We start from the raw sequence: 18592 nt of genomic DNA, 5'->3' as shown, positions 1-18592 counted from the left end.
AACAGAAACAGAACCAGATACTCAACAATGCCAGTGGAGTAGGAATCGGGTACTGACAAACACTAATATTCATGACAAATAAAACCACTCCAACATTAGCCTTGGTCCCAGTTTTCTGCACCGCTTCAGTCAAATTTGACTTAATATACCACCCTTAAACGGTTTCACTTCTCATGACATCTTTTATATTGACTTGAAACAGTTCCACCTTACAACTGACAGAAAAATAACCATGTCTTGAGCGACACTACTGAAACCTGATGTATATTTTTAAAGAGTTACCTGAATGCACAACAATGCTATTGTTTATGGAATGATGTATAGAACATCTTGGCATGACAGGACAAAAATAGAGAGGTAAAAAACGGAAAATCTACTGCAGACCACCTAATTGCATTTCAGTGTTCAGTTCAGTCCAGTTGCTGAAGTAAGAGCTAATCAGCATCCTACCAATAAATGTTACATTCCTTTGTTTTCTGTGCGAATGCCAAAATCCAAAATGACTCACAAAAATTACATTTGGCACATTCTCCAGACTTGAGACCAGACTGTGGGGCCTACCCACACACTCTAATAACGGAGTATTTACATAAACATCTCAGTTTAAGTAATTTTTTCAAGGACACATTGATAACACCAAACGCGTTGGACTCAAACCTACAGTCTGTTGGTTTGGTTTCCTCACAGTCCAGTCAGTCAAGAGCAGTGATCTTCATTCCTGGAGAGACGCATGAACAGCTTGCATCGAGCAGACAGGAGTGTCACCAGACGGGAGCAGATATTCTCTCACCTGTCCGGGCCTCGAACCTCCACACGGGGATGCTGGTGGCGGCCTTCACTGGGGTGTCGGAGGGCAGGGGGATGGAGATGTGCACAGGCTCCGACACCTGCACGGCGCTCCCATCGCGAGTAAAGAGGTGAGTGCTGACTGCTGCCACTGCAGTCAGGTCCAGCCAGCCGCCATTATCGCCTGTACACACGGAACATCACATGCGTCACCTCACTGTGATGATCCTTTCCACTGGCTATGCTTAAAGACATTACCTAGGTAGAGCTAGATCCAGCACAAAGTGTGCTCACTCACTTGTAAACAAAACAACCAGAGGAAGATGGAAGGATACATATGTGTTCAGCGTTTATAGTTCCAAATAGATCCTACTGTTCCAGATTCACCACCAAAAAACGTGTGTGTGTAAGTTAGTATTAAGGCTCATCTACGTACATATTGCTTTGCTTCTCTGGCACTTCCCCAGTGGGTTTTCCTGTAGGCTACATCAATATTACTTATTTATACCTACACTCAGTGAGCACTTTATTAGGTATTAGACTTATTTTTTTAGACTTATTGGTCTTCCGCCGCTGTAGCCTATCTATTTAGAGGTTTGACACATTGTGTGTTCAGAGATGCTCTTCTGCATACCACTGTTATAATGCATGGTTATTTGCGTTACTGTCACCTTCTTGTCAGCTTAGATCACTCTGGCCCTTCTCCTCTAACCTCTCTCAATTAACAATGTGTTTTGCTGGATGTTTTTTGTTTTTCACACCATTCTCAAACATGGTAGAGTTCCCTGACCGAATCTGCTCTGTGCAATCCATGTGAGTTGCTCATACCATGTAAGATACTCATTTGTTCATCTTTTGCAGTGTATCGCTTTTTTTTCCCTTATTTTCTCACCATTTTTCTCATTTCATTTTGCAGGGTGGCAGTTGGCCTATTTATAGAGGTGCCCCACTCTCCCAGGTTAGCTTTCTTGTTCTTTGAAAATCATCAATCCTCTCCATAATGTCTTGCCTTTTGATAGATTTCTGTAGCCCTCATCTCAAAATTGTTAGACTATCGCTTCAGATATTACTAGATGTGAATACATGGATCGATTTAATAAAACATTCAACATTCAAGAAAATATCGAACAGACACAGACTGCAAAGCAGTGGAGCCGCTGGTCTGCAGGAAGCCATGTTGGGTCTGTGCCATGTTCGCTTGTGGAATACTTTCACTGCCATTACTTCACTGACAGATGTAGAACTCCACTATGCAAATGGTGTTTTCAGCCTTAATTTCTAATCAGCCAACATTATTATTGCGCCTATTCAGATATTTAATCTCAAACTTCAAAAATTAATTTCAATAGGTGATTTTAAACGTGTACAGTGCCATGAACAAGTATTTACCCAGATTTCCTCTATTATTGCATATAGTGCAGTGGAGGCTGGTGACTTCCAGAATTGAGGAGGCCATTTTTTTCCGCTTGCTCACTTCACTCGCGATGGAATGTTCCCTGTTCTCTTATCTGTCTTTGTGCTGGCCAAAGGCATACTATTTGGAGTGTAAGCTACAGTCAGAAAGTTCTGGCTGATGAAATTCATTGTGCAGAGCTTAGCCTTGTGCCTTCCTGAAGAAATGACATTGCTGTAAGTCTATGAGCCTGCCTGATAATTAAGCTGAGAAATGACATTTGGATGTAATATAAATGCCAAGTGAACACGTGTAAAAGGCAGGAATTTTAATTATGTAGTTAAAAACAATTTTGTTTAGCTTACATTTTTCATTCTTCTACAGCTTCAACAGGTAATCACCAATTTAATCAAGTTTAGCATATAAAAAAGATAAGATAACACTTTCTTTATCATATGTAGTTTTATTCAATATATTTAATATAAAATATGTAAAAATATGGTTCCAGTTGGCTTTATCTAACGTTAACGTTATCCACTAGAGGGCAGCACTCTATTCGTATTTAGAGTGAATTTCCTCACAGAGCAACAATTCGGTAATTTGATATGGAAGATTATTAAATTGACTTGTAATAAAACGAAATGGACTACATTAAAAATAAAACTGTTCAATAAATCCCAAATGGTGTCTAACATGACCTATTGAATGTCATTCTCACTCCCTAGTATCTGGAATCTGCATATCTCCAGCCCAAGAGCTCAAATTGCGCTAGAATCTCGCCGACTTCCGAGGTAGTTTTAAGCAAAAATGAGCTATAAACTCCAGGGATGATAGCCAGGGGTGTTCGCTAAATTCCCTGAAAAGCACAAGTTGATAGGACACTCGTAGCCACTATGGCGAGTGTTTGTTTGACTGAAGTGACTAGCGAATTCTCAAAATGGCTTCTGTGTTGAATAGGAAAGGACAGGATAGTTGATTCCAAATGAACCAGTAGCATGTGATTGGACGAACAAAATGTCAATCTTTCAGCCCTGGACACAATGCATGGTGAGGCCAGGCCTCCGTTGCCCACCCATTTTCAGCGATCTGGCCAATCACATATTGGCATGAAAAAAAATGCATTACATTGACTTCTATGAGAATCTCATTTCCTAGGGGAGGCCTGGCCTGGCCTGGCCTTAATACAAACTGATAGGGAAATCTGGCCTGTTGCTTTACAATTGCAATATTGGGTTTTAGCCATGGGAAAATTTAGATTTATGAACAAAACTAAAATAATATGAATATAAAAAATAAAAAATATGTTTTTTGTTAAAATAAATAAATAAAATAAATATATTTATTGTTTTTTTTAAATCTCTCTCTTCTCTCAAATTATTGGGGAGGCCAGGCCTCCTCCACCTCTATGGAGGAGCCTCCACTGATATAGTGGCTTCAGAAAATATTCAGACCCCTTCACTTTTTGCACACTTTTTTGTGTTGTAGATTTAATTTTAGCCCATCAATTTACACTCAATAACCCATAATGACAATGTGAAAACATGTTTTAGAAATTTTAGCTAAAAACTGAAATCTCTTGTTTACATTCAGACCCTTTGCACTTGTGGTCAGGTGCATCCTGTTTGCTTTAATTATCATTGAGTTGTATCTAGAACTTGATTGGAGTCCACCTTTGGCAAATCGAAGTGATTGGACATAGTTTAGAAAGCTCTGTGTATATAAGCTCCCACAATTCACTGTCATGACTAAAACCAAGCCATGAAGTCCTAGGAACTCTCTGTAGACCTCCACGATAGAATTGTGGTGAGGCATACATCAGGGCAAGGGTATACAACCACTGCTAAAACTCTGAGTGTTCCCAGGACACAATAATCACAATAATTGTGAAATGTAAGAAGTTTGGAACCACCAGGACTCTACCTAGAGTCGACCATCACAGCAGCACTCCAGCAATCAGGCCTTTATGGTAGAGTGGCCACTCTTGAGTAAAAGGCATAAGACAACCCGCTTGGAGTTTGCTAAATGGCATTTAAAGAATGAGGGAAAAGATTATCTGATCTGATGTGACAAAAATGTAACTCTTTGGGCAGAAATCCAAGCACTATGTCTGGTGAACACCATGCACTACTCATCACTGGCCTAATACCATCCCTACAGTGAAGCATGGTGGTGGCAGCATCATGCTATGGGGGTGCTTCTCAGCAGGAAGAACAGGGAGACTGGTAAGAATTGGGGGAAAGCCAACTACAGAGGTCCTTGAAGAAAACCTGCTCCAGTGTGCACATGACCTCAGACTGGGGCGATGGTTCACCTTTCAGCACAACAATGACCCGAAGCATACAGACAAGATAATGCTGGAATGGCTTCAGGACAAGTCTCTGACTGTCCTTGAGTGGCCCAGACTTAACCATAGAACATCTGTGGAGAGACCTGAAGATGGCAGTTCACAGATGCTTCCAATCCAATCTGACAGAGCTTGAGAGGATCTGCCAGGAAGAATGTGATTAACTGCCCAAATCCAGGTGTGCAAAGCTTATAGAGACTTACCCAAGAAGACTCAAAGCTGTAATTGCTGCCAAAAGGGTTTTATATAAATTTTTTATAAATAAAATCTTATATAAATAAGTTTTAGATTTGTCATTATGGGTTATTGAGTGTAGATTGATAGGCAAAAATTGCATTTAAAATGAAATCTACAACACAAAAAAGGTCAAAAAGTGACAGGTTCTGACTTTCTGACTGTATTTGTCACGCAGAATGGTTTCAGAGATTTAGACAAAATGTAATGTTAGACAAAGAGACCCTGGGGAAAAAATTCACTATTGAAAAATTAATTTGATAACCTTTTTCAATAGACATTTTAAAAATGGTTTTGTGTTTACTCGGGTTCCCTTTGTAAAATATTACATTTTGTCTAAATATCTGAAACCATTCAGTGTTAAAAATATGCAATAATAGCTGAAATCAGGAAGGGGGCAAATTCATTTTCACGGCACTGTGATTTATGTGAATTAAGTATACTCATGCTTTTAACCTCTGCTTTGCTCTTTCATTTCAGTTATACAAATGTCTCATTCCCTATTTTATGTTTGACTGTCAACTGTCATGTTGCATAAATGTTTTGTGTCTGGTCCCCCTTGAAAAAGAGTGGGGAATTCCTGGTTAAATAAAAGTAAAAGAAATAATAATCACTTGCTCAAAGTTAATGGTAGGGGGCAGCCTGTAGACATAAGGTACATGACTGGGACCCGGAAGGTCGGTGGTTCAAGCCCTGGTGCAGCCATGATCAGACCTGCACAGCTGTTGGGCCCTTGAGCAAGGCCCTTAACCCCAAATTGCTCCTGCTCACATCTGCTTAGTCTAATCAACTGTATGTTGCTTTGGATAAAAGTGCCAACTAAACCATTATTATTAATGGCAGAGCATGCTGTGCTTAGACTGAATTTGGGCCTATGACTTAAGACGACACACATGTGTGCAACCTGCCCGGACTCACCTGTGGCATTGATCTCTTGGCCCAGCAGGTACGGGAAGCCGCCGATCTCATACTGGGTCTTAGCAGCGGTCAGCACGGCTGACAGCTCAGGGTAGGAGGAGTTCTCTGGCAGGTGGACAGCCTTCCTCTGGAACTGCACCAACGGCTGGTTCCTTGCACCTGAAAGAGGGGGGAACACAAAGGCACACGATGAGAATGGCACCCCACACCCCAGATTCTCCTGATGTCACAGCACCAGTGTTACCACTCAGGGCTATGCCATCAATCTTAGCCTAAGATACACTAAGACACTGGTAGCCATTCATACATGTGCAGATGATGAAAAATACCAGTATAATACAATTGTATATGATATAATCTCCTGACAAGACATGGGGATAATTAAAAAATACCCAGGGGTACAGTCTCAAATAACATAGTGTTAATACAGTAGATAATGTGGAGTTATAGTAAGATGAGTTGTTGGCAGAACCATGTAAATATAAACAAAAATTTAAAAATGTTTTACTGCTGAAAAGTCTGTAGACTCAAAAATATTGAGACTAAATGTGAAAACTGATACAAATACGTGACCAGATGGCATGCTGGTCTGGCACACCAACAGGTCCTAAACAATCTAGACCCCTCTCCCCTGACCCTATAGCAGAATCTGGGTCGACCATCTGCAACCAGCCTTCAAACACACGGCCAATAAGAGAGCCACCTCGCCGCAAAAACTTTTCTGAATGATGTTCCAAAGTTTATTTTGATAAGCCAATTGTTCGGCCTATATCTCTGACTTCTTTTTTCGTATTTCTCAAGCCTCATAATGGCTTCTTTGACTGTCATTGGCATGCTGACAAACAGCAATAAGAGACCCCAGAGGCAATCAAAAACCTAGAATCAAAACAAGACACTGAAAGCTTTCTTATACCCACATTCAGGAAGCAATTGAATACACTCGACTAATCAGAAACAGCTGAGAAGCCAACTGTCTAATTACCATTGGTCCCCTAAAATGGGGGGACTATGTATTTTTCAAAATGGTAGCCAGAAAAAAAAAACTTCCAAATGGGGAGAAATGTCAAAAGTCCCTTTAAGAGCATCCCACCAACACAACTCATGGCACAACAATCTCAAAAGCAAGTGACATACACTGGAACACATGAACAGTAGGACTGAATGTTCTTTTGGGAGTTGAATTCAGTGATAATGAATTTTAGTTACATTCATGTTGGCCTTTGCGAGCCCAATGGCAGGCCCCAGTGGGAGGACTGGCAAAGCTGCATGTCCGCTGCAGAGCACGAGACTGGGGGGGAAACAGCCATTTGGAGAACAGGAGCACATTGGGATGAAAGAGAGCATCACAGTACACCATGACTCAGCCGGCTATTAAACGTTCAACTGTACTTCAGTTTACGAGACCGTAAAACTATGAACGGGAACTCATTAGAGGGGAAAAGCCACATGAAAAAATAAGGCCCACCAAGACAAAGACAGACAAAAGAGAGACAATGTTTAAACCTCCCGGCTGCAAATTCTTGATTCATCCTCAAAGGTTAACACACAGTGCCCTCCATAATGTTTGGGACAAAGGCCCATCATTTATTTATTTGCCTCTGTACTCCACAATTTGAGATTTGTAATTTTTTTATTTTAATCAAGTAAATGCTATAATTTCTACATGGTGAAACCAAAATGTGTAAAAACACCCTTTATTAAAATCTGAGAATGTGCACCTTAACCACATGTTAATTGTATGATTCCAAATCTAAAACTGTGGCAAATCACAGGCAAATCAAGACATAATGGGTATTTGTCCCAAACATTGTGGAAGGCACTTTAAGAGGAGATGCACAGTTGAATTTTTCTGGTAGAGGAAAGAGAGACGCAAATATTTAGAAGAAAATTCAGTGGGATGTTAGCTGTTTGTGACCTTCAGGCGTTTCCTGCCAGACGTTCTCGTGGGGAGGTGAACCCTGCTGGTCTCGTGCCTTTTGTAACCGTGATAGTGAGGTATTCTGCTGGCACAAAGCCTCAGCCACAGGTCACCGGTTGATGGATACGCACCATCAGTCATCAGGACAGGCCGGCAGAGACGCAAACAGACCTCGTGCCGATGTTATCAGCGTCCGCAGTGTTACAACTGTGACCGCAGCCGGACGATGACATCACTCCACAGTCCCCACAATCCCAAACAGTTGTTACAGAACCTACATCAGGGCGCACCTGCGCACAGGCGTCGTCCAACGACGACGGCTACTTTCCATCCCCCCCCCCCACTGTTATCTTTCCCCCGTAAACCTTCCGCCGCATTCTCTGATAATTCCTCCGCGCTCTCGTGTGGGCTCAGCAGATGCCACGAGATGCCTTGCGCTCGTTCCTCCGACAACCTTTCCAACGGGAATCTGTTAACCCGAGAGGGGCGATTGATTCTCCGAGCCGTCTCTGTGCTCATTGATTGGGATCAAGGGGCCTGAGGCCAGGCACACCTACAGTACTCAATTTTACCCTTGTGACATTCTCGCTGGGAGCCGAGGAGAACGTGCGCAGCGCCGGACCACAACAAAGGCCCCACGCTGCAGAGCGAGTGGCACTGGCGGGGAGCACTCGAGCCGGGCGCTAATAAAAATACGTCTTCATTAGCGGCGCTGACGCCAGACCGAGGCTCTCTGGGAGCGGGCGCTGTGGGGGAGGAGGGCAACAAAGGAGCTACAGGGAGACGCCGCATTTCCATAAATGCTGCTGGGGCTCGTGAAAGGTGAAAAACGGACTGAGGGTTGTCGTCTGGTTCTTTCGGAGACTGCTTCACAACGGCGGGGCAAGATGGCCGACAGCCCCGGGTAATGAATGTGACGCGTGTCGTGAAGGAAAGGGCGGGTGTCTGCACAGCCCTCACATAAAGGAAATGATAAATCTGTGCACAACGAAAAAAGGAAAAATCATTTGGGTCTGATGTTATACAGTAAATGTGCCTTGTATTTGAAAACACAGCAGACTGAGCATGCTTATCACACCAGATCCAAGGAAAGAGAAAAGCAATTACCTGGCTGTTTGCCTGCAATGGGAAGACTGCTGAACTCAAGATCACCCTGTGACCAGAGGCTTGGAGGCATATTTGTATTCTTCACAGAAGGGCATAATGGTTGTGTGTGCGATGTGTGTTACTGAACACTTTGTTCTGTAACCACAAAATACTGCAGGGTAATACAATAAACAATTTATTGACAAACTGTACATTTTGAAAATGTGAAAGCAGCTCATTGCTCCAATAATGCAAGAAGCTCTTTCAGAAATATGCTCAAGTTTATCAACATGTTCCAATCTCTGCAGTGTTCAAAATGGCCATATGGCGCAGGCAAGGAGGGGCGTAGCTGCCTGTACACTTGTCGACTGTGCAGAAAGCTCTTCTCACATGGGGGATCTCTAGTGCTTTCACTGGTGCGCTCAAACAACACGTTTCCTGCCACAGTTACCATGGCAACTGCTGCAGTACCATAAACTGTACTTCATCTACAGATTCCTTCACCTGTCCCTTCAACATTACTTCCCATTTAAGGAATATCTGAGATATGGAGGCAGGTCTCCTGAGAAACCAATCAAATTTTATAATATGTATAACAATATTAATAAAAACATTAATAACACAATAAGGCGCCTTCCTGAGGTAAATACAATTTCACCCTTGTGATATAATGGCTCGAATGACTATGCTTACCTTTTTACCTTTGATCCTTGTAAGTACTATCTACATGCAACTAGTCAGCTCATATCGATAGATGAAAAAGTTAATGCACAAATGATTTATATGCATGGTAAATTACTTTATGCTGCTAGCTAGCAGGTTAGGACCAAAACTATACTGGTAATAAACAAGATTGTATGCAAATAATTAAAGAAAACATTTTACTTTAAACATTTTTGGTTGAACAATGTACAGTGTATTAAGAGTGGCAATAAAGACATATGGGAACATATTAGGGCAAGCCTAGGGGTATCATCCAAACTCACTTTCCTCCAAACATTTACTGTATGCAGGCTTGGCAGGGGTTATACCACACATATTAAAAGAAGCAATAGTGTTATTCACAACCCTAATGCAGAAATGTAAAACCTTGTTCCCAACAGCTTGCTGTGACTTAATGTAATGGTTTGCACTGGTTTTTGCTGAACAAGTGAATTACCTATACTGTGACATTAGCTCAGGAGGTAAGAGGAGAGTGGTCGTCTGGCAGAGGGAAGGTTGCCAGTTCGATCTCCCGCCGTGGGTGTGTAGACGAAGTGTCCCTGGGCAAGACACCTCACGCCCAATCTCTCTCAACAAGCTGGTTGGTGCCTTGCATAGCAGCCAGTTTCCGTTGGTGAGCGAGTGTGAATGGTTGAATGAGAGGTATCGATTGGAAAGCGATTTGGATAAAAGCGCTATATACTGTAAATGCAGTCCATTTACCATGATTGTTTGGTTTTCCCTGTATAGGCCAAATAAAGCAGGTGCCTTGGCTCAGATTAAAAGTGTAAACAGAAATGGGCTCAAGCTTTTCACACGCCCCACCATGGGGCTACTGTTCCTCCACAGAGTCAGGTCTTCAGCCTCAGCCTGGGAGCCACCAATGACTACACACCTAGTAAAGGTCTGGGTAACATCCAAACCAATCACACAGCTTCTGATTGAGCAATAGATGGGAAACTTGGCAGGAAACCCTCTGGAAGTAAGAAAGCAACCCCACGTACTATAATATGAGGGTGAGTCATTGCAGCTTTCCAGTACTCATAGGTAAATCAATCTTGGAGGCCCAATACAGAAACATACCCACAGACACATAGGAGGCCAACATCCCACTTGGCTGTTCACACTGGTTGCCATGACAACAGCACCGCTATTGAAAGTGCTGTCGACGCGTTCGGGTCACATGGGTGCGCTTGGTATGAAAGCCTTTAGGAGAAAAATAGCACAAGGCTGCATGCTGAGAAAAATAATTCCATGTGCGTACATCCGAACACTGCTCCCTTTGAGGGTGCTAATGTAAGTCAAGACAACACAGCTAAAGAGCGGGAGAGTGTACCAAATTACCCACCGTCTGCACAGCCGGCCAAAGACACTGGGACTATTGAGGAGATAAGAGCTGTGTGTCTGTGAAACTTGTGTTTGACTGCCTTTCCACTGAAGGAAGAGTGCTCCATTTTACCACTGCGAATTAAGTCACTGTGTAGCTCACCAAGGTTAATTATAGCCGTACAGTAGTTTAGAGAGATGATAATGAAGAGTGACCCTCATTCAATTGATCCTTACAATCGTATTGCAGGATGGAATTTACTATTGCGGATGTGTTGCCTTTTGCAACCAAAACAAGTTTGAGGTAACACACCCCACAGTCATTTTGCATCACGGCGATTATGAACCACTTCTATCATAATGCAATGACTAAATGCCCAATCAATCCATATCAAGCCCTGAAATCAGCATGAAACCTTAAAAGAGAGCCAACGTGTCTTTCCTGTTCACGAAGAAGTACGTTGTTGCAGGCCATTGGCACAAATGACCATTTACAGCACATTTTCTCACAATGGCTTGAAGATACCGCTGTGTTATCTGGAGCAAATTAATTGCAAGCCTTTAGTGGTGTTAGCATCTTGATACAAACAAAGCTCTTTACACTTTTTTATTTATTTATTTAGCCTTTCTCTCAACAGGAAGTGTCATGGTGGGACGTTATTCCCACTGTGACCACCAGAGGGCCTGAGATCATTGGCTCCACCTGTTCCTCGTTGAGCCAGGGGAATTACCTCCCTTAAGGGTATTTAAGACCGGCACTGACTATCCTTCAGTGCTTTGGTGTTCAACCGTTCGCGATTGCACTAAGCCGGTAACGCACAGGTAGACTCTGCCACTGAGAGTCAGGTATCGTGCTAGTGTATGGTCTCTAGTGTCTATAACTAGAGAGTAATTTAGAGAAGGTAAGGAAGGTGTTCAGCTGGCGTTTCTTTCGCTGACATCTTCCTCAAGGGTTTTGTTTCTTTTGGGCTCGTGTGAGCCGGTGGTTGGAGGACGTTGTCCTCCGGTATGTATTTTGGTTCGTGTTTTGGTCCCGAGCTGCGTCTCGAGGTTTTATTTTCTTGCCTAGTTTATCGCTAGGTTGTATTTTTATTTTCTCTCCTCGGTCTGTGACCGTCGGTGCATATTGTTTGGCACTGCTTTTGGTTGGGTCATTCGCCCTGTTTTTTAAAGGGTAGTTTTATTTTCGCTTAGCCGTTTTTGGCTTCTTTTCTGTTTCCTTAAAAAATAATCAACAAGGAGAAAATCCTTCTAGTGTCTGCATATCCCTCATATTTAGTGACGAGCACGCCCGCGTGTTCGTTTAGGAGGGTTTCACCCTCGGTCGCTTCTGGCTCTCCGCCCAGCCCCTCCGTCACAGGAAGTCCCACTAGGATTCAAAATCTCTTTTCCAGGGGAAACCTTGCCAAAATGACAGCCAGTGAACACATACACTCAGTGAACACTTTATTAGGTGTTTATTAGACTTATTAAGACGTATTAAGTCTTCTACTATTGTAGCCTATCCACTTAGAGGTTTGACGCATTGTGTGTTCAGAGATGCTCTTCTGCATGCCACTGTTGTAATGTGTGGTTATTTGCGTCACTGTCACCTTCCTGTCAGCTTTGACCAGTCTGGCCCTTCTCCTCTGACCTCTCTCGTTAACAACACGTTTTGCTGGATATTTTTTGTTTTTGACACCATTCTCTGCAAACCCTAGAGACTGCTGTGTGTGAAATTCCCAGGATACCAGCAGGTTCTGAGATACTCAAACCACCCCTTCTGGCATCAACAATCACTCCACCATCAAAATCATGCAGCAAGGCTTTTCACACATTAAGAATGCTTTCCCACCTGCGGAACTGCTGCTCACTGGATGTTTTTTTTTTCAAACCAAACTGAAATCCCAGGACATCAGCAGTTTCTGAGATACTCAAACTGTCCTGTCTGGCACCAACAAAGATAGCACAATCAAAGTCACTTTGACCACATTTCTTCCCCATTCTGACATTTGGTCTTCGGTTTGAACTGGGCAACCAGTGGTTACAAAACCTAGCTAGAGCCGTTTTATTCAGAAGGGATCCCCTCCCCGTTCTGACCCTGGCCTTCCTCGTTATGACCTTACCGTGTCTAATGGAGAGAAGCCCACTGTGGATTACCATGATACAGTACCAGCTCTCACCCAGTCTGGACTCGGGCTGTGGTTGACCACCTAGAGGCATCGGCAGTGTAGCACTATCAGCAGTGCACAATTGCCATGGGAAAAAACGGTTCCATTTCTCAAGCTTCCTACTGAGTCAAACCTTACTTCAAAACCACAGGGATAGACCACAGATACTTTGGTTAGAGATATGTATGATGCTAGCATTAGCTGTAACTCTTGTAGAAGTGAATGGCAGTGACAGTTTGGTAGCAAACATTCCATTATTGTGATGAATGGGCAATTCTGCTGCGAAGGAGTAAATGGCAAAATAAATAAATGGACGTCAATTGGGATATTCATTAAGGGTGCTACTTAAACACTGATAACAATGATTATAAATCCTTTTCTCCCATTTGTTCTTCTTCATACATGGAAAAATGCCTCAATATATGGTGAATAATGAGGTGTGACGACTAATTTATTTAGCTAAAAAAAGTGTTTTTTACGTGATGTTTCACTTTTGCTGCTGAAACATTTTACAACATTTAAATAACAAAACAATGCACTCCCCACCCCCCTCCCAATGAGCTTACAAGATTTCCTTTTTCATTTAAAAATAAACTAAATAGTGTAAATAGTAAATAGTACACATATCATGATGAAATATTAAGTGTTTAAGACAGGTTTATACAGTTTAAAGCATTTTAATCATGAAATAAATGGTTCAAGCAGGTGGGTTTTAATGTTGTGGCTGATACATCACATGGCAGCTCCCATTGTGGACCAGTTCACAGAAAGAAGGGTTGGAGCACTCAGAAAAGCAAAAAGACAAGCAGAGATGTTCAGGCTTTAGCCCATTGCAGGACTGACGTTACGACGTCACATGACGTCTTCCTCAAGGTGATCAGAGGCCATCTCTGAATACACTTTATCTGCATTTCTTGGTTGAGTTAGCTCAGAACAGTTTGAGTTGCAGGCACTCACCTGGCGACCCTAGCAGAACCTGGACCACGTCGTCGTACAGGATGAGGGTGGCTGGACGCTGGGGGAGCAGGTAGAGGCTGACCGATGCATACACTGAAAATGAGAAGAGAGCACAATGTACGTCAGCCCATGACACAAGCCCCTCTGAACCCGTGCAATCAAATCACAAGACACACAAAAATTAAGATTTGCTCAAAGGATGACAATAACCACGTTTAGAAGCAGAGTATTGCTTTACCGCAATGCAAACCCAAGGTATTATTTCATTATACTCCTTCCACGATTTTTAGCTCTTTTATTGTTTGCAAAAGAAAAAGCAGGTCCAGGTCCACAGACCAATTGTAGTTTGTACCTTCCAACATGTTTTTTGATTTCCCCGACTGGGCCAAAACTTGTTGGTGTCAGTTACCCTGTGAACAAATATGTGCAGAAAGAATATGTATCTCATCCAAAGAAAGTAGTCGGTTTACGTGTTTACATGGCATAAATTCTCTTGTCAAACGGACTATCGAAACCGAATAAAAAAAAGTTCAGTTTCAGCTGTAATTAATTCCCAATTAATCATGGAAAAAACATGGCTATTGTTTAATCCTCCAGCTATCACTAATATCTGTGGCCACCGGAGGCAGTGCACATGAAACAAAAGACTATAATCCAAGTCCACTAAAATGATGAAGGTACAGAAAGTAAACTATAAGATAGTGAAGTGAACCTATAGCTGCCTTCTGATTGGGCAACAGCCAGGAATGGATGCAGAACACAGCTGAAACACGCCTCTTATCTGACCCCTCTATTTTGGCTCCGCCTCCATCAGCACTGATTGCGTGAGTAATCTGTTTCATCAATGCTATTCGAAATTGAAAAAGCAGAGGTCAATTTTCTTGGCTCTCTTACGATAAACTAGATGCAGTTATTATCCTAGCCACCAGTTGATGTGCGGCTTCCCAAAATAATATCATGCAGAGCTGATCTGCAAGGCTGTCTCTGGGCATCACTGAGCCCATCGCTGAATGTTTGTCTATTGTGTCCCTGAACAATAAGCACATTCTGGAGCCCTTCCCCACACTCTGGGCTTTGAGTGTACCCCCGGGCATCATTGCTCCTTCCCAGCTGGGTGCAGACATCAGCATGCAGTGCCGCTGGTCTGATTTTCGTCCACCGTAAAGCAGGCCGCCAATTCCCAAGGCGCAGCCTGTCCATGCCCCGGCGAAAGAAGAGCGCTCTGGGTCACGGAGACAAAGCTCATCTTCCAGGCACTCAGAGCATTCTGTCAAAAATTGCCTTTAGAAAAAAAAAAGGCAATAATTGCTTAGGATTCCCAGTATGTTTCCCTGGAACTCAAAGTTCTGAAAGTATGGGATATCCTGCAAACGCTTGAAGAAGACAACAGGGGCCAGAGGATCGATGTCTGAGAAATCACAACAACAGCGAGGCTGAGTTGGCTAGATATGTCGTGGAGGACTGCCGCCTGAGAGAGGAATTCATACCGACATTTACACTGCACAATTCATGCTAACGCAAAGCTCTATTCTTAGTGTAAGCAAATGCAGCTAATGCTGCCCCTGCAGCTAATGTAGCTAATGCCGCCAAGCCCTTCTCAGACACAGTTCACAGCATCACATTGCTAGCACTAAGGACATTTTGTCCATACTCAAAACAATTTCCGTCAAGTACCTTCACCACAAGAGTATGACGGTGGTGCATTGCTGGAAAAACAAAGCCACGGCCATGACCTTGTTGTGAACCCATATCCTTAACCACATAAAAACACCACCACCAGTTGGCTCATAACATGGCCTGTGTGATTCGACAACGTGGGTGGGAGGTCCAGGGCTTTGCCTTCCCGAAACTTCCTGCTGGTGCTTCTGGCAGACTTACTTGCGCTCAAAGAGACACAGCGTGTTGCGCCGGCTGTGAGAATTAGGACAGAGGCGTTGGTACAAAGTGAAACAGGTGCTGGGAGCAGAGAGCAGGCAGCCCTGTTTTTAATATTGGGATCTGCAGGGAAGATGCATTTTTGCAATAGTGAGAAAATGACAGATTGTTGAGCCCTGAGGCATGGGGAGGGGGGGGCAGAGAAATGTAGAGCCTGATTTCCTAATAGAGGAGAAGCAAGAAGACACTGTTAAGAAATATTACGTATTCAGCAAAAAATGAAATGTCGGCAACCAGAAATTCAAGGGGACATTCAACACAGTTCAAATACAGGCCTTTCATCAAGGCCAAGAGCCAAAAGCCAAAGCCAATGAGACTGAACAGGCAAGGAAATTCTAAGCGGTACATTTTCAACTCATTTAAAAATGAGTGACATTTCTTTCATGACATTTTCAAGAAATACTTCCATCCCCTTTAAGTGAAAGCTTAAAAGGTCTCTACTGAAGACACATAAGTCTCTGAAATTCTTTACGCCTATGTTTATGCCTAACTAATTGATGCTATTGATTGGACAGGGAATTGAATCAGCCTATTATTCAAGGTTTCCATCAGTTGTTGGCTGACACCCTTAAAATAAATGTAATGGTGAAAGTCCACTCTACTAAAACACTGTAATGCCCATTAACCCGAGAGCCGCGTTTAAAGAACATTAAGTGGCAATACAGAGTCCACTACCAGTTTGTTTTCCTTATACTGCAGCAAAAGCAATCATCATTCAAGGACACATCCATTAAGTTATTCATTAGTTTAGGCCCTTTTTCCATAGTGATAACTTGCTGCTGGATATTAGCAGTAATTTAGATTACACAATGTCAAGGGCTCCTAATTCGCAATTTAGGAAACGTCAAAGGCCCAGCCCAAAGAGCAGATAGGAAACAGAGCAGGAAATGGGGGGTCAGCCATTTGAGGGGTAAATATGTGTGTATATGCTGGTGTGGGTGCGAGTGTGTGGGTGAGTGCATGTTTGTAGCTGTCTCAATAGGGGTGGCCTAGCAAACCTCATGCTGGCACAACTCGTACTATTAAGATTCCAGATCGTAATTTTAGTTAAATCACCAACAGGCACTTTATTTTGCAAGCAGAGTGTCACTGCCGTCTTCAGAAAATGGTTTAATCATTGGCGGATCTAGTCCACACACTCACAAACATTTCAGAAATTGCCCAACCTGTCAATCCCATAAATATCTCAAAGCCCTTAATATTCAATATCACTGTGAGAGGGTTCATTTCCCGTTAACATAAAACATACGTGTTGTAGATTGACGAGAATCAATATATAAAAAGAAAGATATCAATTCTCATCGGATCCCCTCCCAATCATTAATTAAGTACAGCCAGGGAAAGAGCGGATGTCCCACCCCCTGATTGTTTATCAGTTATAAATGAATTTTTGGGCGACTTCATTTATAACTGATATCTTGGATAATAATGATTTAATTTAATATAATACATGTTGTTTTACATGTTGGTTAACCCCTTAACCTGTATTTGGGCCAGAATGGGATTTTTTGCATTCATTACTTTTTTCACAGAGCAATTTTAAATCAATATGGTCACCGTTAGAACTCACAGTTCTATCTGTATAAAGTATTTTACAATGCCACTGCTATAGCGACAACATTTCCTTATTTTGTAACATGTGGTGTAGAAAAACAAGTTAGGGTAATGTCAGCGTTGTTTTCATGATGAGGATCCAGTGAACCAAATCCATAATAGTTTATAATTCCAAAAACATGCTAACTCAGAGAAACATTGATAGAATGCCCATTGCGTACTTAGAATTTCTCTGGAGGAATGATCATTTTTGTCCATTTCACCATTGCATACTGTACGGGTACAAAAGTATTTGTGCATAGGAATGCTATTATCTACGCTTTGTATTGGCTCTCTGGAACACAAACTACTCAAGGTATTCTGACCAGTCCCAGTAATACAATCGCACAATGCACAGTATAGACAACGCCCCTCTCCATGAGCAATCACCAACAGTATACATTTTGCTCATAATACAGTCAATTAGGAGTACAGTTTTAGAGTAATGACTGAGTAGCATTTTAGCTGATGAAATGAGGTTTTCAATGGTGTAATTATTTTCCTTTCATTTTCAGTATGCACGCTGGAAAAACTTCATGCGTAAAAAGGTAGATGTTTTACAACAAGAAATTTGTGATCACTAAGTCTAAATGGAAGACTCTACATTTGGAGGCTTTGAAATAAATTGCTCATCTGATTGAATAGTTCTGAGGAGGACAGAGAAAATACATTTGATTCCATACTCCAGGGCTTTTCCAGTGACGTGGCTCCATTTTACATCGGTGAACTAAATACATTCTCAAAATGGTTTATTATTATTCTGTACACTTGGAAATATTGAGCAGACCTACATTTGGATAATAAATGCCATGTGAAGTTGTAGGGATGTCTTTGACTTCTTGGGGGTTGGGTATTTGATCTTCAATCAATGGACCTCAATCAATATTAGAATATTAGTTATCAATATTGTAATTATTCGACTTATTTTTTTACAATCTTCTGGACCTGCTGCCGCCAGATGGTAAGAGGGATGTTGAGAGGGAGAGGTAGGGGAAGGGTGACTGGCAGGGGGATGTGAGAACACATTTTTTCATCTTATCATTTAGTATGCAATCTATAGTATCTCACACCTCATACACAACCCATAATATTATTTAGTTTACATGTGTCCTTTTGGTGTCTCCAAATGCACTTTTTGGAAACCAGCCTAGCCATAGCTTAGAAAAAGCATTGCAGAATGCAAATTTTAGTGATATTCTAAAATATACATATATATTGCTTCATAGAAATCTGATTCCCATAATGTTCAA

The 18592-nt window shown here is 42.2% G+C and overlaps 1 protein-coding gene across 1 annotated transcript in view; it reads right to left on the bottom strand.

Annotated features, from left to right (window-relative positions):
• Positions 1 to 18592, bottom strand: part of LOC133121230 (protein FAM171A2-like) — a 67719-nt gene that overhangs the window by 24406 nt on the left and 24721 nt on the right. The window contains exons 5-7 of the mRNA XM_061230432.1: positions 13815 to 13907; positions 5676 to 5834; positions 791 to 970 (exon numbers count right to left, since the gene is read on the bottom strand). Coding sequence (XP_061086416.1) covers positions 791 to 970; positions 5676 to 5834; positions 13815 to 13907 — 432 coding nt within the window. The remainder of the gene's footprint in view (positions 1 to 790; positions 971 to 5675; positions 5835 to 13814; positions 13908 to 18592) is intronic.

The sequence above is a fragment of the Conger conger genome, chromosome 2 (assembly GCF_963514075.1).
Source record: "Conger conger chromosome 2, fConCon1.1, whole genome shotgun sequence".
Lineage (NCBI taxonomy): Eukaryota > Metazoa > Chordata > Actinopteri > Anguilliformes > Congridae > Conger > Conger conger.
Note: the sequence above shows the minus strand (reverse complement) of the source record. Positions and strands in the feature narration are given on the sequence as shown.